Source organism: Rana temporaria, chromosome 1, assembly GCF_905171775.1.
Source record: "Rana temporaria chromosome 1, aRanTem1.1, whole genome shotgun sequence".
Lineage (NCBI taxonomy): Eukaryota > Metazoa > Chordata > Amphibia > Anura > Ranidae > Rana > Rana temporaria.
Window position 1 is genome coordinate 387455194 of NC_053489.1, and position 22903 is coordinate 387478096.

Sequence of the window (22903 nt, forward strand, 5' to 3'; positions counted from 1 at the left end):
GATTGGACGGAGAGAGTCTGTGATCAGCAATTTTCAAGTCTTGCCACAGATTCCTAATGTGATTTAGGTCTGGACTGTGACTGGGCCATTCTAACACATGAATATGCTTTGATGTAAACCATTCCATTGTAGCTCTGGCTGTACTTTAGGGTCGTTGTCCTACTGGAAGGTGAACCTCCGCCCCAGTCTCAAGTCTTTTGCAGACGCTATCAGGTTTTCTTCTAAGATTGTCCTGTATTTGTCTCCATCCATCTTCCCATCAACTCTGACCAGCTTCCCTGTCCCTGCTGAAGAAAAGCATGCCACCACTATGTTTCATGGTGTGTTCAGGGTGATGTGCAGTGTTAGTTTTCCGCCACACATAGTGTTTTGCTTTTAGGCCAAGAAGTTAAATTTTCGTGTCATGTGACCACAGCACCTTCTTCCACATGTTTGCTGTGTCCCTATCCCCCACATGGCTTCTCACAAACTGCAAACAGGACTTCTTATGTCTTTCTTTCACCAATGTCTTTCTTCTTGTCACTCTTCTATAAAGGCCAGATTTGTGGAGTGCACGACTAATAGTTGTCATGTGGACCAGTGTCATCTTAAGAGCATTATAGGCCCCCGAGCAATACAGTGCACTGGGGCCCTGTCTACACAATCACACACAAGAATTTACTGACAAAAATCATAAAATTTACTGGCAGAACCACATTTTTTACTGCCACTGCAAAAAAAGTACCTAAAAATACAGTTTTCAGTGCCGAACAATGCAAATGTCAGTATTTAAACTATAAACATATAGCTAGTGCTATTAGCAATGTGTTTAACCACTTCCCGCCCGGCCTATGGCCGATTTACGTCCGGGAAGTGGTTATGAAATCCTGACAGGACGTTCTAGAACGTCCTGCAGGATTTCATGCCGCGCGCGCCCGTGGGGGCGCGCATCGCGGCGATCGGTGATGCGGGGTGTCAGTCTGACACCCTGCATCTCCGATCTCGGTAAAGAGCCTCCGGCGGAGACTCTTTACCACGTGATCAGCCGTGTCCAACCACGGCTGATCACGATGTAAACAGGAAGAGCCGTCGATGGCTCTTCCTCACTCGCGTCTGACAGACGCGAGTAGAGGATAGCCGATCGGCGGCTCTCCTGACAGGGGGGGTTAGCGCTGATTGTTTATCAGCGCAGCCCCCCCTCGGATCGCCACCCTGGAGCACCAGGGATGCCCACCCTGGAGCACCAGGGTGGGCAAAAAAAAAAAAAATGGCAAAAAAAAAAAAAGTCTAAAAAAAAAGTCTAAAAAAAAAAAGCATAAAGAAAAAAGATGCCAGTCAGTGCCCACAAATGGGCACTGACTGGCAACATGGCAAAAATAAGTGCTGCCACCCCAGTGTCCATCAGCGCCACCCCAGTGTCCATCAGCGCCACCCCAGTGTCCATCAGTGCCACCCCACAGTGCCCATCCATGCCCAGTGCCCACCTATCAGTGCCCATCTGTGCCACCCATAAGTATCCATCAGTGCCGCCCATCTGTGCCGCTTATGAGTGCCCATCTGTGCCGCCCATGAGTGCCCAGTGCCGCCTATGTGTGCCCATCAGTGCCGCCTATGTGTGCCCATCAGTGCCGCCTATGTGTGCCCATCAGTGCCGCCTATGTGTGCCCATCAGTGCCGCCTATGTGTGCCCATCAGTGCCGCCTATGTGTGCCCATCAGTGTCGCATACCAGCGCCGCCAATCAGTGCCACCTCATCTGTGCCCGTCAGTACTACCTCATCGATGTCCATCAGTGCCATCTCATCGGTGCCCATTAGTGCCGCCATATCAGTGCCCGTAATTGAAAGAGAAAACTTATTTACAAAAAAATTAACAGAAAAAAATAAAAACGTAATTTTTTTTCCAAATTTTCAGCCTTTTTTTAGTTGTTGCGCAAAAAAAAAAAAATCGCAGAGGTGATCGAATACCACCAAAAGAAAGCTCTATTTGTGGGGAAAAAAGGACGCCAATTTTGTTTGGGTACAGTGTAGCATGACCGCGCAATTGCCATTCAAAGTGCGACAGTGCTGAAAGCTGAAAATTGGCTTGGGCGGGAAGCTGCGTAAGTACCTGGTATGGAAGTGGTTAAGTTAAACAAAAGTAAAAAAAATAAAAAATGTCTTCATTGACATGAAGGTCAGGTTACTATAACCCAGCCAGCACAGAGTTTCCTCTTACATAAGAGTCTGCAGGATTCCCCCTTACAGTGAAAGGGAACTCTTATGTAAAGGGGAACGCTGCAGATCATGATCTAAGGGGGGAACTCTGATGTGGAGGGGGGCTCTGGTGACCAGAGACCACCTTATATCAGAGTCCACTGCTTTCTCTTTCCCACTTACATCAGGGTCCGCAGACTGAGTTCCCCCTTGCATTGTAAGGGGGAATCCTGCAGACTCTGATGTAAAGGGGAACTCTGATGTGGAGGGCACTTTGGTGACCAGAGACCACCTTCCTTAGATTAAATACACTAAGGTAAGGTGGGTCACCAATATAGGAGGGGGAACCTTTATATCAGTACCCCCTTACATTTTTGCATTCACTCCCCCCTTACATCAGCAACCCCCCGCATTCGGGGAGGAACGGATCTTCTCTGTGATTTCCGCAGACTGGGCATGGGCAGTTCTAACCCGTCACTCTCCAAAACTTTTTACTGGGGTTGCTGGGCAACCGGTGGGGCCCCCCAGCCAAGCAGGGCCCCCGGGCAACTGCCCAGCGTGCCCAATGGAAAAGATGGCCCTGATGTGGACCAGTGGTCATCAACCCTGTCCTCAGGGCCCACTAACAGGCCAGGTTTTATGTATTACCTTGGGAAGATGCAGTATTATAGTCTGCAATCACTGAGCAGCAAATTATATCACCTGTAATGCATTTCAGTTATCTTGCAAACCTGGCCTGTTAGTGGGCCCTGAGGACAGCGTCGATGATCACTGTTGAGGACAGATTATCCCCCCTAAACTGTGGATCTCTGCAGCTCCTCCAGAGTTACCATGGGCCTCTTGGCTGCTTCTCTGATGAATGCTCTCCTTGCCCGGCCTGTCAGTTTAGGTGGACGGCCATGTCTTGGTAGGTTTGCAGTTGTGCCATACTCTTCCCATTTTCAGATGATGGATTGAACAGAGTTCAGTGAGATCTTCAAAGCTTGGGATTTTTTTTTTATAACCTAACCCTACTTTATACTATCCCTGCCCTGTCTGGTGTGTTCCTTGGCCTTCATAATGCTGTTTGTTCACTATGGTTCTCTAACAAACCTCTGAGGGCTTCACAGAACAGCTGTATTTATACTGAGATTAAACTACACACAGGTGTACTCTATTTACAAATTAGGTGACTTCTGGAGGCAATTGGTTCCACTAGATTTTAGTTAGGGGTATCAGAGTTACAGTTGGCTGAATACTATTGCCCCACACACACACACACACACACACACACACACTTTTCACATATTTATTTGAAAATAAAATGTTGAAAACCATTTATCATTTTCCTTCCACTTCACAATTATGTGTCACTTTGTGTTGGTCTATCACATAAAATCCCAATAAAATACATTTACGGTTTTGGTTGTAACATTACAAAATGTGTAAAATTTCAAGGGGTATGAATACTTTGTCAAGGCATTGTATTTACTAAAAAAAGATAAAAAAAAAAAAAGGTGTTTTTTTTGTAAAAACACTCTTTTTTTTAATTTAGCAAAAAAAGAAAAACCCCCAGTCGCCATTAAATACCACCAAAACGAAAATTAAATTTATGTGAAAAAGAAGTACAGCAATTGTCAGTCAGAGTTCAGGTTCACACTGACATTGGGAAGGAAATTGAGCAAGTTCAGCTGAACTATTGAACGATTTCATACGCATGTCAGTCCTGACTTTGGGGTGCAATTTCAGAGACATCTGTGCGGGTTCATGCACAGATGTCTATTGAAATCGCACTCTAAAGTTGGCAAAAGTAGTACAGAAACTACTTTTTGGAACTGATGCGTCATTGCACCGATTCAGATGGTGCCATCGCCGAAAATTGTCACTGATTTGCCATGCGATTTGACATGTCAAAACGCATGCCAAATCGCTCCAATGTGAACCAGGGTTTAATGTGAGCACTAAAAGATGAAAATTGTCCTGGGCAGCAAGGGAGTGAAAGAAAGTGCCTGGCAGGCAAGAGGTTAAATGATAAGGCTGAGGGGGGAGTAGTAAGGAAGAGAGGAAGGAGGGGAGAGTCTGGTCACAGCTCACTCACTTGTACAGTCCCAGCAGGAGACTCACTGGCTCAGACTCAGTCACTCAGTGTCTTGTTTAGGATATGACACTGTGGCACTGGCTGCCGTCTTTAAAGTTTCCCGCCCGCATATCTTCTTCACACTCCCAGGACACAGGCTCCATCGAGTGTGGGCGGGTACAAGAGAGGGGTGGGAGGAGGCAGAGCTGATTGTTCTCCCATTAGTGGAGAGGAGGGGGGAGGGGCCGAGGCCGGGGCTGTGCTCTGTAAGACGGAACACTCTCCCTGTAACAGGTGCAGCCAATATCTCTGTCACAGGACACAGCGCAGCTGCAGCACGGGATGGAGATCATGGAGGGATCACTGCAATCCTGGATCCAGCCCTGTTAACCCCCTCCCGCCGTACCTGCTCGAGCAATAGCACTTGGCCGGGTCTGGAAACTGCACATGCGCAGTTCTGAGCTGGCCGCATAGCGGCCCTTTTACAGGGAATCAGAGCAGCCCGGGGGGAAATCTCCGCTTTTCCACCCCCCCAGTCCGCCCCTGGGCACTACAGTGCCTAAAAAGCTCACGAAAACATATTTCCATTAAAATCAATGAATGCTTTCACACTTGGGTAGTGTGCTGGCAGGGCTGTAAAAAACTCCCCTCTCCATTGAAATGAATGGAAAGCTCTTCAAAAATGCCTGAAAAGCGCTTCAAAAGCACTCAGTGTTTTTGCTGGCAGTTTAGAAACGCCTCAGTGTGAAAGTGGCCTTAAAGTTGGCTCCTAAACCTGGGAAGTGCATTATGCAATCTCAGCTTTTTTTCTCTGAAGTCATAGCTCGACCATAGACACCCTGCAATACACATCTTTGTTTTTATATAAAAGATTAGCGCATTGCACTGAATACAGGAGTGTGGCGTTGCAGACCTTCAATTTCAGACCCTTTGCTACAATTAACAGATTCAGTACCTGGGTTCAGGCGCTTTCTGGGCACTTATGATGGTAAAAATAGGTATGTTCAGGCAACTCTTGGTACCTGCTTTTTATTCACCATTATAATCTAAATTCTGTAACAGGTTTATTTTATGAAATTTGCCTACCGTTACAACCTTTGCATTTGGAAAGCTTCCACTATGGGAATTTTCTAGCTCATCTATTCATATCATACCTTTAATGTGGTGATTACATTCTTTAATCTCAATAGTAGAATAGTTTCATCTTGCATTTGGAGGTTTGATGTGTTTATGATAGAGAAACAGGCTTCTGCTGTAGACTCCAGCAACAGCACCCATAATGCAGTAAAACAAAACATATAAGCTGCGCTGAATAAAGTGATGTGTCAATATAAAAATGACACATGAATAAATGTCAAAAACAGAGAAACTATGAACCCTCTCTGCCACTATAATAAACCATCAAATAATAAAACGTGAATGGTGAACATGAAAAAATATAAGTGAAAAGCTCAAAAAAGTGAAGGATGAAGAAGCTACATGAGCCCTCTAGATGTCCAAATCACTCTATAAATCGGTTGAAGGAATAAATAGGAGGGCTAAGAGAACCCTCCAAACGTCCAATTCACACTGTTATATTGCTGAGAATAGAGTATCCCACTGTAAGTGAAATTCCGGATAACAGTTCAAAGGTAAAGATTCCTCGCACCCATATTCCACGGTGACATATAAACACAGCACCCAAGAAGGAGTGATAAGGGTTATGGAAAGAAATCCTCCACCAGTAAATTACTGCTGCTTACCAGATTGTTAGATCTCTTGTTTAGGGAGATCATATGCGCTTATGGCTATTAACGCCAAAGTTTCCAACCCGGATGTCCGCAGTAATAGTAATGTTAATTTATTCCCCTGGAAATCCAGCGACCCAACTTGAGGAGGTCACAAAGCGCTTGGTTGGATCTCTGATCCACTAAAAAAGAATACCAAACTTCTCTCCCCAGCGGCCTTTGATAGTTTATCACAACACATAATGCAGCGTTTCTAAACTCATATGGACTTAAAGGTACAGAATAATGATGTAAATAATTTTTGAAAGTTTTAAAAACGCATTACTTACAGTTGTAAAACATATCTTCTCTTTACATAGCCATCTAAAAAAAATAGAATGACAAAATTTGACTTATGTGCTCTCTGTAAAAAAATAAATCACTCTGATAACATAGCGTCTTTAACTTATTATTGGATTTATAAGCAAGAATCCTCAATATAACACCCCTTGCCCTGTGGAAATATGTCTGTAGACGTATATAGTGTATTATAAAATAAGTGTTCCCCACTTCGAGCTATCCAAGTGTGACTGCCAGTCAGCAGAATTCACATCCCTCTTTAAAGCTACTATAGTAGCTACTCTACTAACTTATTTGGGCATCAGCCATAGATATAAGTTGGCTGCTCGTTGCACTTATCAGTGGCAAAGAGCCTTGTAGCCCACCCATCTGTATGGTTGATACCTGCATATACATACCAGTGTTAAAGAGGTTGTAAACCTTGTAGCCATATGCAGTATTCAGAAAACCCAATTATTTCAAGCCTGAACTGAAGAATACCCTCCAATGGAAGGGGACTTTATAGGTACATCAGACAAAGATTCTCCAGAGACATATGTTTAAAAAAACGAATTTAATTTAACAACTGGATAAAACATGTAAAAAATAAAAGACACCCATGTCCGGGTGATCTAGCAAAAAATATCCAAAACTTATAAATAGGATATAAGCAGCCGCTGTCTATGCTATCCAACTGGATTAACAAACATGAAAAAGAAACAGACAACGTTTGCTAGTGCATAAACTTAATATTTATACTAAAAATACTATAGCGAATGCTATGAATACCACTATGATGGTGATTTTAAACAATATCCCAATACATTCTTCATAAATAAAGTGGCACTGTAAAAACAAAAAGTATTTTTGTGCAATATAAAGTGCTTCATGACTTGTTCCCAGAGTATCCCCTGTGTTTCCACCACGTGCAATGGTATATTCATGCCGCACTCACCAGTTGTTGGGAACTACCTTGCTGTATAGCAAGAAAAGTCAACTAGGCTTGCAGGTCTTATTTAGGGGGACCTGTCCCATTCTCCCTGGTGTTCTCTGGTAACTCCCACAGGTCCAGACTCCTTCCTGTTGCAATCCCAGTGCCTTTGTAGTAACTTTATTGTGCTCCCTCCGACCTCCTGCACTCCGGGGCCTCTGAAATCCCACTTCTATGCTGATACCAGCCCACATGGCTTTTAGCATTGGGGGAGGCTTGCTAGGGGTTCCTCCAAAAACAGAGCAAGGGTGGGGCTTATGCACCGCCTACATTTCTACCAATGAATTAAGTAGGTGGTCACTGCCTCCCTAATGAATGGGTTCTAGGGGTCCCTATGACCCCTAACCACTCCATCTGTATGCACAGGTAATTGAAAAATATAAACAAGACACAAAATAAAATTATTATTTACGATTTTTTATCAATTATCAATTATAATACCCTTCAACCCCCCCCCCCCCCACCCACACCTCTTTAAGTGACAAGCCAATAAGTCCATAAAGGGAAAATAAATAAATAAATAAACCTCTTGATACCCCTATACAGTCTCTATCCTATGAATAAAAAATAGTGCCGCGCTGTAGGGATAGGGAATTAAATAAATCTCATAAATACAGTGCTAGATCAATATAAGTGCATCTAAACAAGAATACAATACATGACTTTAGTGATGCATAATAACAAATCCAAAGTGAAAACAATATGTGCTGGGTGAATAAGATAGCCGACGCTGCTAAAGCCGCAGGGCTACAAAACTATACACATGGGTGATAGAAAAACATATACAGTGAAAAACAACGTATGTGATCATGCAGGAGCAGCGAGCTGGACGCTACTGGAACGCATTTAATAAAGTGCTGGTGCTGTTGCCAAGTGTTCAAACATATAGTGCTTGCCGGGGGAAGGTTCTAATTTCCTTAAAGGTAGTGCAGATGTGCCTTTACCTTACTGCTGTAAGGTAACAGCATAAAACAACTCTATATGGATGAGTACAGCAACGAAATTCAGGCCATTGGAAGTGGCAATGATCCTCACACAGGGAGATAAAGGAGAGCACCAATAGTGTAATAACGTAGGAGCAATTTAATAGTATAAAAACAGCTTATACACTGGGTACTCACAAAGGTAGTTTAAAAGTAAGCATATAAAAAATGAGTGGCGGACTCGCTGACATCACATCCGGTACCTCTTTAACTGGATTCTTGCGCGCATTCGTCACTCACAAGTGACTTCTTCAGGAGTGATAAGAGGTGTGTGGAGTGATCTTAAATAGTTGGGTTCCTCTCATTAGCCATTGTTTGTCAGCCAATGAGCACCGGAAGTGGGGCAGCAGCCATCTTCCCAGCAAACCGGAAGTGGGGCAATCGCCATAGGTTTATTAAAATTAAACAATCCTGCTATCCCCAAAAATGTTCTAAATATAAATTAAAATACATCGATGTTCCCCGGGGGCCATCGAGGCCAATAAAATATGTGTGCTATAAATAAAATACAAAACAGAGTGCACCGCCAGCGAAACAGACGCCGGAAGTCCGATCGTGGCCATTTTGGAGGAGATAGATACACGGAATCTACACAGATCCCCATGCCGACTCAGTCTGCACACCGTACACTGGTCGCCCCCCCATCAACAAAGGCCGACGGAGTCAGTGCAGTGCTGCACTGTGACGCTTCCACTCACCGCGCCAGCGAAGCGAGCGCCGGAAGTGGGGCGGTGGCCATTTTACTCTGGAGCAGGGGATGTCCTCTGGAGCAGAGCACGGGTGTCAGAAACATTACTTACCGAGGCCGAGATGTTTATACATGTGTAGCGCCCCCTTACTTTCAGTATGGGCACTACGCTAAAGTTAGTGGGGAATGGGAGAGTTACCTTGCTCCCATTCACTATTTGTTTAAATTTTGAGACTTCTGTCATTCCAGAAATGTCCACTGGGTCAGTCTGTGATCCAGGGATGCAATGTCATTCCTGGCCAGCAGTTGGTGCCAGAGGGGTTCTGGCAGAGTAAGTTTCTCCAGCAGCCAATCAGAGGAGCTTTTTCCCTCGCGGGGCCTGCTGGAGAGGAGTATATCTGTGACAGGTGTCATGTGTTCTAAAATCTTCGCGGGGTCCCCATTCCAGGTGCAGTATCCACCTTCAGGTTGCTCGCATCCATGGACCCCGCCGGCGTGACCCACCTGGCCATAGTTGCAGACCACTTGGAACCTCATCCGGAGGTACAGGGGGACCCCAGTCAATTTTGTCTGGGTTCCCGATTCTATTGAAAGGATCCCAGGCTGGGTACTGTTTGATTGGGGAGTTGGTTTGAGGAGGGCCCGGAGGCAGGTCATCCAACAGAGCCTGAACAAACCAATTGGGGATCCGGTGACCAGAGTACTGACAGGTATGTTTGCTGTCATCCAGTGACCGATGCAGAAATCTACTGGGAGGATTCTCTCCATCTATTTATCTAGCTCAGTTATTGTAATTGGCCTGTGGCAGAGGCCCAGAGCCGGGTCTGTGAGAGAGGCCTGTTCCTCCCAGAAATCCTAAGTGACATCTTGGCTGCTAGGCCTGTAGAAAGGGGTCTGTCCGGGGGCAGCTGGGGTGGCGACGAGTTACAAATTGGTACTATACAGAGCAGTACTGACTGCTCCATTCAATATCCAGGCCTGATACTGCAAGGTTCTTCCTCTCTCTCTATTCATCAACTTTGTCCTTCCCAATTTATGTTGATGTTGGCCGTGTTGGCCTGGAAAATAAAGCATTGGAAAAAAAACTTTATTCACTGTCTGGACCTTCGCTTACTGTTGTTTCTACAATTGCACCCCTGGGCCATATCAAGGTAACTCAATATGCCGATCCCAAAAACAAACCAGCGGCTCCTTCGGGGGTGAGCGCTACACATGTTACAATAATTATTGACATAAAAATATATATTCTAACGCTGTCACGGAGACCAGACTTGATATAAAAATAAATATCCATAAAACATGACATGGTATCAAAATTAAAATAAATCACTGATAGTCATGCTCCTCAGTAGGGTGTACCGCATATGATGTAAGAGAGCCGCCACGTTGGCAATTATTAAATACAGCGACAATTGGCCCAAAAAACATGGCAAGACATCATTATAACATACTACGAGCTTATTCAGTAGGAGAGATACTCTAAAGTCACTATCTAGAAAGACTAGACTAGAGTGTGCCTATAACGAATGGGAAAAAAAATTAGAGGATCCTTAAAGGGACAGGGGGGAGATTGAGAGTGACTATTATAGGGGGGGGGGTTATAAAGAGAAAACATTAAAAATCACTGAGGAAACAATTAAGGTCAAAATCTATATTCAAACTCGGGGAGCAAAGGTATCCAAAATAAAAATCCAGCGGGATTCAAGTTGGCTTAATGTTCTAACCTTGTGGCTCCCTCGCCAGTGTCTCACGTAGGGCTCTATGCCCCAAAACTTTAAATGGGAAGGATCTTTATTATGGTGAGTGGCAAAATGCCTTGATACGCTAGGATTATCGAAACCTTTCAAAATGTTTTTTACGTGTTCTTTTATTTGTATTCGCAAAAGTCTTTTTGTCTGACCTATGTATTGCAGACCACAGCTGCATTCGAGGGCATACACTGCTCCTTCTGTGTTGCAACAAATAAATTATTTAATTTCATGAGCATCTTCTGTACTTGTTGAAACAAACTTTTTATTTTTTTCGTTCGGTCTTTTTGTTCTCAGGCATGCAAAGCACCTTTTGCATGGAAAAAACCTTTGCCGGTAAAGAAAGAGGAGAAACCCACTTTAGGGGGCTCCGGGGAAACTTTTCACAATTTTATCTTTGATTGTAGGGGCCCTTTTATACACAAACTTGGGACACGTAGGAAGAACAGTCCTTAGGCCTCTGTCCGCCAACAGTATGTTCCAGTGGCGTTTGATGATTTTTTCAATTTGTTTGTATTGAATGCTATAATCAAGGATGATAGGCACCAGATCTTTCTGTACTTTTTGTTTAGGTTTATCACTCATTAGGGCTTTCCTATCCATAGTTGCAATTTCTGTGATTTTTTGAGTGATAAATAGATTGTCATATCCTTTTTGTATGAAGCGCTCTCCCATATCTTTAGCTTGGATAAGGAACATGTTTTTGTCTGTGCAATTCCGTCGAAGACGCATTAGTTGTCCCTTGGGTATGTTATATAGCCATTTCTTATGATGGCAACTTTCTAACAGTAAATAGCTATTACGGTCTACGTTCTTAAAATGATTCCTGGAACTTAGTACGTTATTCTTTTGTTCAATTTCCAGGTCCAGGAATGTGATCTTACTATTACTGGCTTCCCAAGACAGTTTAATGTTTCTGTCATTGATGTTTAGATCTTGTAGGAAGTCAAGTAGTGTTTCTTTTTCCCCTTTCCACAATATGATGTCATCGATATATCTTCTATATGTGGACAATTCATCCGGTGGTTTGGAAAAAATCCTTTCTTCTTCCCATTGGGCCATAAACAGCCCAGCTACACTGGGGGCAAATTTCGCCCCCATGGCTACACCGGTTTTCTGGAAGAAGTAGTGACCGCCGTACCAGAAAAAGGTATTTTTAAGACAAAAGTCCAAGCATTTAACCAGATATTTGCGTTGCGTGCAAGGCAGCTTGGAGTGTTTCCTTAGACCCCACTTCACAGCTTCACATGCTTGATGGTGTAGGATAATCGTATACAGTGCGGATACATCCGCCGTTGCTAACCAAAAAGGTCCATCATCCTTCGGGATATCTTCTAGATGCTGTAACATGTGTTTCGTGTCTCTAAGATAGGCTCTTGTGTTTTGAATAGTCAATGTATTGACCGATCCTGGCCGTCAGGGAGTCAATACCATTTACTATAGGTCTAGGTGGTGGATTATTGCTATCTTTATGTATTTTAGGCAATGAATACAAGATAGGTGTACGGCAAGACTTAATAATTAGATACTGGGCTTCTTTCTTATTCAAGATGTTTCTCTTCAGTCCAAGGTGGACAACCTGTTCCAGAGCTTTCCTGCACTTGAACATAGGGTTGCCTAAAAGGCGGTTATATGTGTTCACGTCTCCTAGCATGAGATCAATGCTTGTTTTATACTGTTTCTTGGACAACACCACTATTCCTCCGCCTTTGTCGGCTGGTCGAATAACCAAATCTTTTCTTTTCATAAGTTTGTGTATCCCACTCTTAATATGTTTGGGCTCCTCTCGTTTCTTAATTTTCAGATCTTTCGGTTCTTCTGTGACGAGTCTTTTAAATACTTCGATGCATTTGTTGTCTTTCACTTGGGGGTTGAAAATGGATTTATTCCTCAGGGTGCTATGTTCAAATTCTTCATGTGTGTTGGCAATCAGTGTTTTGCAAGGATTGCTGATCATATATTTTTTAATGTTCAACTTCCGAACGTATTTTTGAATACCTATATACGTTTGGAATTTGTCCATATTTTTTATCGGTGCATATTTTAGGCCCTTGTCCAGAGCACCGATTTCTTCATGAGTAAGTGGATGTCCGCTTAGGTTGAAGATTCCCTCGCCCTTTCTACTCTTTTTCTTTTGCTTTCTCTTTCCTCCTCGCTGTCCTTGTTTCTTTCTGGAGTTCTTCTGGTGTTCCTTGTTGTCTCTGTGTTTGGGGGTGGATGGTATTCTCGACCCCTCTCTAAAAAAGATCTCTCATATTCTGAATTGGAATACTGATATCTCTCTTCTCTATCTTCCATTGGTCTCTGGCTTAGGGGTGCATAATAGATTCGTGTAGGGATGGGGCTTCTTTCATGTGAGCGATCAACCCTTTGTGTAGGTGGATATCTCACATCTCTATCTCTCCGATCATCGTATCGCATAGGGCTTCTTCTTCTCTGTTCATATGTATCTTGTGGAGGCCCTCTATTGTCATGTGATTCATGTGGACGTCCCCTGTTGTCGTTTGTTTCATATGTACGTCCTCTATTGTCATATGCGGCACCCCTATTGTCTCGCTGGTTTTGGGGATAAGGTCTATTATCTCTCTGGTCTTGTCCTGGCCTTTGTCCATGGTTAGCGCCATTGTTATTATTTTTATGTTTCTTCCAGAAGGGTTTCCTCCAGCCATTCTGGGGTGTACGTTTTTTTTTTCCGTGCAAACGGTGCTTTGCATGCCTGAGAACAAAAAGACAGAACGGAAAAAAGAAAGAGTTTGTTTCAACAAGTACAGGAGATGCTCATGAAATTAAAGAATTTATTTGTTGCAACACAGAAGGAGCAGCGTATGTCCTTGAATGCAGCTGTGGTCTGCAATACATAGGTCGGACAAAAAGACGAATACGAATAAAAGAACATGTAAAAAACATTTTGAAAGGCTTCGATAATCATAGCGTATCAAGACATTTTGCCACTCACCATAATAAAGATCCTTCCCATTTAAAGTTTTGGGGCATAGAGCCCTACGTGAGACACTGGCGAGGGAGCCACAAGGTTAGAACATTAAGCCAACTTGAATCCCGCTGGATTTTTATTTTGGATACCTTTGCTCCCCGGGGTTTGAATATAGATTTTGACCTTAATTGTTTCCTCAGTGATTTTTAATGTTTTCTCTTTATCACCCCTCCTATAAGAGTCACTCTACTGAGGAGCATGACTATCAGTGATTTATTTTTATTTTGATACCATGTCATGTTTTATGTATATTTATTTGTATATCAAGTCTGGTCTCCGTGACAGCGTTAGAATATATATTTTTATGTCAATAATTATTGTAACATGTATGAACGGAGCCTTATGAGACCCTGTTCTCTGCTCCAGAGGACATCCCCTGCTATTTTTTTTCGTTGTTGGGTGGCAGGTATATGGCGCTCATACTCATGGGGCCAAGGCTCCAGAGTAATGGCCGCAGCTCCACTTCCGGCCCCAGCAACATGGCCACCGCCCCACTTCCGGCGCTCGCTCCGCTGGCGCAGTGAGTGGAAGCGTCACAGTACGGCGCTGCACTGACTCCGTTGGCCTTTGTTCATTGGGGGCGACCAGTGTGCGGTGTGCAGACTGAGTCGGCATGGGGATCTGTGTAGATTCCATGTATCTATCACGGACTCCAAGAAGATGGCCGCAGTTCTATTTCCGGCCTCCTCCAAAATGGCCGTGATCTGACTTCCGGCATCTGTTTCGCTGGCGGTGCACTCTGTTTTGTATTTTATTTATGGCACACATATTTCATTGGCCTCGATGGCCCCCGGGGGAACATCGATGTATTTTAATTTATATTTAGAACATTTTTGGGGATCGCAGGATTGTTTAATTTTAATAAACCTATGGCGATTGCCCCACTTCCGGTTTTCTGGGAAGATGGCTGCTGCCCCACTTCCGGTGCTCATTGGCTGACAAACAATGGCTAATGAGAGGAACCCCACTATTTAAGATCACTTCACACATCACTCCTTATCACTCCTGAAGAAGTCACTTGTGAGTGACGAATGCGCGCAAGAATCCAGTTAAAGAGGTACCGGATGTGATGTCAGCGAGTCCGCCACTCGTTTTTTTTTTTATACTTACTTTTAAATTACCTTTGTGAGTACCCAGTGTATAAGCTGTCTTTATACTATTAAATTGCTCCTACGTTATTACACTATCGGTGCTCTCATTTATCTCCCCGTGTGAGGATCATTGCCACTTCCAACGGCCTGAATTTCGTTGCTGTACTCATCCATATAGAGTTGTTTTATGCTGTTACCTTACAGCAGTAAGGTAAGGGGACATCTGCACTACCTTTAAAGTGGATGTAAACCCACTCTTATCAATTCTAAAGTACTGCCATAGTGGTGATCTATAAGGATGTACATGCCTCCTGCATGTATCCTTACCTGTCAAATGTCCCCCCTTTAGCTGACCAGGGAATTTAACCTGCCTGCTGCTACAATATATATATATATATATATATATATATATATATATATACACACACTAGACTGTATATATATATATTGATACACCGCCTGAAATGTATTATATACTGTACACTAGGGTTGTCCCGATTACCACTTTTTTAAGACCGAGTACAAGTACCGATACTTTTTTTCAAGTACTCGCCGATACCGATTACCGATACTTTTTTTTAATCTGACAGTTTACGATGTTTCAGTTATGTGAATGGACATAGTCAGTAATCACTGACTCTGTACATTCGGAACAGTAAGGAGCTGGATATACCGGCTTCTACCTCCGCTCTCCATCCTGACAGTTTCAGGGGTGGAGGAGGAGCACGGAGGGAGAGAGAAACATGGAGGGGGACACGGAGGGAGACGAGAACACGGAGGGAGAGAGAAACTCGGAGGGAGAGAGAAACACGGAGGGGGACATGGAGGGAGACGGAAACATGGAGGGGGACATGGAAACACGGAGTGGGACACGGAGGGAGACAGAAACATGGAGGGGGACACTGCAGGAGAGAGCAGCACGGAGGGGGAGACACGGATAGAGATGGCAACAAGAAGGGGGACACATGGATGGAGATGGCAACACAGAGGGGTACACACGCATGGAGATGGCAAAAAGGGGACACACGGATGGAGATGGCAGCACGGAGGGGGAAACACGGATGGAGATGGCAGAACGGAGGGAGAGAGCAGCACGGAGGGGGACACGGAGGGAGGGAGACTGCAGCAAAACGGAGGGGGGCTGGAGGACACGGGACAGTCAGCGGTGATCATGTGTGGGGGAGTTACAAGCACCGATCACTGCTGATTTTAAAGCAGCTGAAAGCAGCAGGGGGGGGGGGAGAAGCAGAGAAATTACTTTTAAATCTATGCAGCGGTGATCGGTACTTGTAACTTCCCCACGCACTGATCACCGTTGACTGTACAAGTATCGGGTGAAGCATCGGGAGCATTTGCCCGAGTACAAGTACTCGGGCAAATGCTTGGTACTAGTATCGGGACAACCCTACTGTACACCGCTGAATGCACTTTATATATACGCTACACTAAATGCAGAGTATATTTTAAAATATATATATATACACACACACTAGACTGTATATATACTATATACAGTACATATATTGTAGGGGGTTAGCTCGGTAGCGGGGTGTGTGACCCCCTGGATGGGTTCACTACACACTGAATTTATACAGAAAGGCAGTCGAAAACGGCTGAAAACAAAGATTTTGGTTTATTCTTCCATCTTGCAAGCATCCAAACAGCATAAACAAAATCAAACATGGTCCTACAGCAGAAAACAATAGTCTATTTTTGATTTTTATCACACAGAAAAATCAACAGCACCTCACCTCTTCAGAAGTAGTTCTGCTACTGCTCTCCTTCACTCAGAAAGCCTCAGGATGCAGCAATCAGTAGTAATCCTCTGGATTACTTATAGAGGCCTTAATTGCCTCATTCTGAACAGCTGAAGTTTTCCAACGCCCTTAGACCTTTCTGGCTACTTCTGCAGCCGACACCCGATAATAATTGATGGATTGTCTAAACAAGGCAGAAATGTATCTCCCATCTGTGACAACACCCACAGATCTACCTGACTTCCTGTCACAATATATATATATATATATATATATATATATATATATATATAGATACACTGCCTGAAGTGTATTATATACTGTACACCACTGAATGCACTGTATATATGCTACACTGAATGCAGAGTATATATATATATATATATATATATATATATATATATATTGATACACCGCCTAAAGTGTATTATATACTGTACACCAACCAATTGCACTGTATATATATATATATATATATATATATATATATATATATATATATATATATGTATATATGCTACACTGAATGCAGAGTATATACAGTATATATATATAGGCCCGGATTCACAGACAGCGGCGCACATTTATGCTGACATAGCGTATCTCCTGTACGCTACGCCGACGAAACGCAGAGAGGCAAGCACAGAATTCACAAAGCACTTGCTCCCAAAACTGCGCTGGGTTTCCTAGACGTAAGCCGGCGTAGGTGGAAGTGGGCGTGAGCCATGCAAATGAGGCGTGACCCCATGCAAATGATGGGCCGAGCGCCAGACAAATGCGTATAACGAACGGCGCATGCGCCCCCCCGTGGACGCATCCCAGTGCGCATGCTCAGAATCACGTCGGAACAACTCCCTAAGATACGTCGGATCACTGCCTACGGCGTGAACGTAACCTATGCCCAGCCATATTCACGTACAACGTAAACTACGTAAAATACGCCGGCTTGTGTTCCCTGGTGCAGCCCTTTGCATGGATGCTGCCGAGTTACACCTTCTAGATATGTGCATTCCCATTCGTACGAATGTTATTTTCGTACGAAAATGTTCATTTTCGTACCCGCAGAATAATGTGTACATATGAAAAAATTAAAGCACCAAAATACGAAAACAACGGGATTACGAATGAGCCGCATAACGAACAACCGCAGATACGAACGAACGATCTGACGAAAATACGACAAAACGAAAACGGCAAAAGAACAAAATTACATCTATAACAAAAGATTTGCATTCTGTATCCTGTTTGAATCCCCTCTCTGCTTGTATCCTCAGCCGCATGTCCACATGACACCTACAACAAAAGATTTGCATTCTGTATTTTGTTTGAATCCCTTCTCTGTTCGTATCCTCAGCCGTATGTTCACACGACATCCACAACAAAAGATTTGCACTCTGTATCTTGTTTGAATCCCTTCTCTGTTCGCACCCTCAGTCGTATGCTCACACGACATCCACAACAAAAGACCCGCACTCTGCATTTTGTTTGAATCCTTTCCCTGTCCGCATCCCCAGTCGCATGCTCACACGACATCCACAACAAAAGATTTGCATTCTGTATCCTGTTTGAATCCCCTCTCTGCTCGTATCCTCAGCCGTATGTTCACACGACATCCACAACAAAAGATTTGCACTTTGTATCTTGTTTGAATCCCTTCTCTGTTTGCACCCTCAGTCGTATGCTCACACGACATCCACAACAAAAGACCCGCACTCTGCATTTTGTTTGAATCCTTTCCCTGTCCGCATCCCCAGTCGCATGCTCACACGACATCCACAACAAAAGTTTTGCATTCTGTATCCTGTTTGAATTCCCTCTCTGCTCGTATCCTCAGCCGTATGTTCACACGACATCCACAACAAAAGATTTGCACTCTGTATCTTGTTTGAATCCCTTCTCTGTTCGCACCCTCAGTCGTATGCTCATATGACATCCACAACAAAAGACCCTGTATTTTGAATTCCTTTTTTCTGTTCGTATTTTGGATTCAACAGAATGCAAATCTTTTGCCACAGATGTCACACGAACACACGACCGAAAACACCAAAAGAAAAAGGACCCAAAACACAGAATGCAAATCCCTTGCCACAGATGTAATTTTCGTTTTTTTGAATGGGCAGTGAGTGTAGTTAGTAAAGCAGCTTCTCTTTTGTGCTGAGTAGTACAGTAAAGCCAAATAAACTTTTCTGTGGATTTTCATCTGAAGGGAGATCAGTTGGCCAGACTTTTGAACCCAAAAATGGTTTTCTGATGGAGTTTAAAAACGAACAAATTTTCTGAGAACGAACGGAAAACGATCGTTTTTATGTTTGCTGTTAAAAAAGTCTGACCAAGTGTATGGGGCTTAACAATCGTTAATATGGATGAGCCGCGTGTTGAAAGTGCCGCGAATCCCGCGATATATTTACGAAAGTACAAAATGACGAAAATCCTTTTTCTGTTCGTATCTATAATCGCATGCCCACATGACATCCACAACAAATTGTCATAGATGTCACACGAACACACGACTGAAAACACGAACAGAAAAAGGAATCCAAAACACAAAAATTCACGAAAATGATTGTCTAACAAGTAACTAACATGAATTAAACAGAATAACGAACCATCCCGCATGTACGAAAATAAAACGGTAACGAAAATACGAAACGATCGGAATACGAAAAAATCTCGTCGTACGAAAAACGAACGGGAACGAACAGGAAAACTGGCATCTTTTACAAAAAACGAACGGAAATGAACCTACGGAACTATACGAAATAGAACAAAAAAAAACAAATTTTTTTTCTGTGCACATGTCTAACACCTTCTTTATGGGGAATAACTTTACGCCGGACGTAGAACTTTACGTGCACTGCGTCGGGCGCACGTACGTTCGTGAATCGTCGTATCTCCCTCATTTGCATATTTGAATAGAAAATCAATGGGAGCACCAAATGCGTCCAGCGTAAATATGCGCCCACTCTACACTGGCGTAGGCAAGTTACGTTGGTGGGATGAAGCCTGTTTTTAGGAGTATCTTAGTTTGTGGGTCTGGCGCATAGATACGACGGAGCATATTTGCACTTACGCGGCATATCTGGAGATACGTCGGCGCAAGTGCTTTGTGTATCCGGGCCATACTCTATATCTATTGCTATTGCATTTTAATCGACTCACTTGTTTGTAACAATGCATAACACTATTACCTTTATGTATGTACCCCATCGAGCTATGTGGGTGTCCACTTTTCAGGTGTATCTCCAAATACACGAACGAGTGTTCGTTTACACGTTTATGTGTTGCATTGTATATGCTTTTAATTTATGCATGTGTGCGTTTGTTTGATATATAAAGTGCGTTTATAATATTTGCACATTTTGAATTACTTTTTACTTTGTGGATCAATACCAACCTATATAGACACACTTTATAATATCATGGTTCTTTATACCGTCTGCAATTCTCTCTCTCTCTCATATATATATATATATATATATATATATATATATATATATATATATATATGGTATTTGTTTTGCATAGAGCGTTGTGATGGAGATAGAAATATCACTAGAATAAAGGAGAATCCACATATAGAAATACACCATCATGTGACACATCTCCCATACAGTCATTGCTCTCTATATAAAAAAGCTACCACATGTTATAGACCACTTCCTGTCTTCCGAGGTTCTGATGAAGCGGAATCCCCTCGAAACGCGTTAGCCATTGATTGAGCCTATACCCTTGCATGGGTTCTATTTAACACATTTTATTTAATTAAATTTGACTATTTTACCAAATGAGAATATTGTAACTTGTTTTTCTGAACATGTATTCATTTTCTTTGTATTCATCCATTTGTTTGGAATAAACTTAATTTATCAATTTGATTCATGCGTTAGGTCACATGCCTTTTTTCTCCCTTATCACTTGGCCATCAATGAGTACCTGTGTGAGTATGGCAGAAAGACATGTTCAGGGGAGCTTGACTTTTTTCCCCCACGCCAATGGCTGCTGATAAATAATGCATGCACCGAGGAGACGACAAGGATGGTGAGCCGTGACAATTCATGCATCAGTTATACTATCACTCTTGTTTTTCTGCTGGAGCATACTCTGCGTGGAATTATGAACAGGGCACTCGAGGCAGAGCAGCAGCAGGAAGAAGAGGACTTTCTTTTCTCTAATTGCCCGCTTTATGTGTACATCATTCTTGCAATGCCACAGAACACACAAGAGGAGGGAGGAGGACAAGGAGGATTCTGGCAGTTTTAGGGGCATTGAAGCAGATGATGACATACAGTATCTCACAAAAGTGAGTACACCCCTCACTCTTTTCATGTGACAACACTGAAGAAATTACACTTTCTACGTCCGGCGTAAAGTAGTGAGTGTACAGCTTGTATAACAGTGTAAGTTTGCTGTCCCCTCAAAATAACTCAACACACAGCCATTAATGTCTAAACCGTTTTCAACAAAAGTGAGTACACCCCTAAGTGAAAATGTTCAAATTGGGCCCAAAGTGTCAATATTTTGTGTGGCCACCATTATTTTCCAGCTCTGTGTTAACCCTTATGGGCATGGAGTTCACCAGAGCTTCACAGTTTGCCACTGGAGTCCTCTTCCACTCCTCCATGACAACATCACAGAGCTGGTGGATGTTGGAGACCTTGCGCTCCTCCACCTTCAGTTTGAGGATGCCCAACAGATGCTCAATAGGGTTTAGGTCTGGAGACGTGCTTGGCCAGTCCATCACCTTTACCCACTGCTTCTTTAGCAAGGCAGTGGTCATCTTGGAGGTGAGTTTGGGGTCGATATCATGTTGGAATACTGCCCTGCGGCCCAGTCTCCGAAGGGAGGGGATCATGCTCTGCTTCAGTATGTCACGGTATATATTGGCATTCATGGTTCCCTCAATGAACTGTAGCTCCCCAGTGCGAGCAGCACTCATGCAGTCCTAGACCATGACACTCCCACCACCATGCTTGACTGTAGGCAAGACACATTTGTCTTTGGACTCCTCACCTGGTTGCAGCCACACACGCTTGACACCATGTAAACCAAGTTTATCTTGGTGTCATCAAACCACAGGACATGGTTCCAGTAATCCATGTCCTTAGTCTTTTTGTCTTCAGCAAACTGTTTGCAGGCTTTCTTGTGTATCATCTATAGAAGAGGCTTCCTTCTGGGATGACAGCCCTGCAGACCAATTTGATGCAGTGTGCGGTGTATGGGACAAGTAGACATGTGCACACTGAAATATTTTGTTTTGGAATTTCGTTCGAAAAATACATTTACTTACTCCCAAAATTTGTTTTTATTTATTTTGTTTTGTTAAAATATGCATTCGTCCTAAAATCCGAATTAATTAAGGTCGAATCTGTCATGGAAGGCTCATGGTGTCTGTCGAATGTTCTAAGAAGATTCGACGGAGCAGCTAAACTGTATGACAATGCAATTGTACATTTGTGGTCGAATGTACCGCCTACAAGCTATAGAAGAATTCTAATGTTGTATGACACTAGTAATAATTATATTTGTAAATTATTACTAGTCAACCAACATTCAAATTCTTCTATAGCCTATGGGCCTAGCATTTGACAGGAAATGTACGATTGCGGCATTGTACAGTTTAGCTGTTTGTCGAACTTTCGACAGACACCATAAGCCTTCAATGACAGATTCGACATTTGTATGTTTTTCGATACTTCGTCAAATCTTCGTCGTTCGTGTCGAATGGTTTACCCCAACACTGTCTCTATAATGTCAAATCTTTTCTCTCTATGTCAAATCTTTCCTTTCTATGTAGAATAATCTTGGACTAATAGAGTTAAAGTTAGGCACATTCGACCACAGGTTCGATAGACACAGATTTCTATTGTCAGCGTTATGTCAAATCTCCTATCTATATCAAACTGTTGTAGCAACGAAAATGAAAATAAAGCATTTTTTTATGTCGGATGTTTCGGATTTCGGATCCTGCGCGTTAGTTTTCGTTTGTTAAAACAATAACAAAAATACCCGAAATTCAGACGAAAATGCATTCGGACAAAAACGAATGCAGATGTCTACTGACAAGCTGACCTCCCAAACCCTCAACCTCTGCAGCAATGCTGGCAGCTTTCAAAAGTCTATTTCCCAAAGACAGCCTCTGGATATTTTTATTTTTTTATTTTTTTATTTTTTGTGGTTGAACTGGATGGACTTGTGTCTTTTTTCAACCTGACTAACTATGTAACTATCTCTGAGATATGACGCTGAGCACGTGCACTCAACTTCTTTGGTTGACCATGGCGAAGCCTGTTCTGAGTGGAACCTGTCCTGTTAAACTGCTTGGCCACCGTGCTGCAGCTCAGTTTCTTGGTCTATAGCCTATGCCATGTGTATGTAGAGC

At 43.1% G+C, this 22903-nt stretch overlaps 1 protein-coding gene across 2 annotated transcripts in view; it reads right to left on the reverse strand.

Moving 5' to 3' along the window:
* LOC120911933 (PML-RARA-regulated adapter molecule 1-like) overlaps positions 1-22903 on the reverse strand; it is a 125779-nt gene that overhangs the window by 35542 nt on the left and 67334 nt on the right. For both annotated transcript variants that reach the window (XM_040322565.1, XM_040322564.1), the window contains exon 8: positions 6286-6319. In XM_040322565.1, the coding sequence (XP_040178499.1) occupies positions 6286-6319 (34 nt within the window). The remainder of the gene's footprint in view (positions 1-6285; positions 6320-22903) is intronic.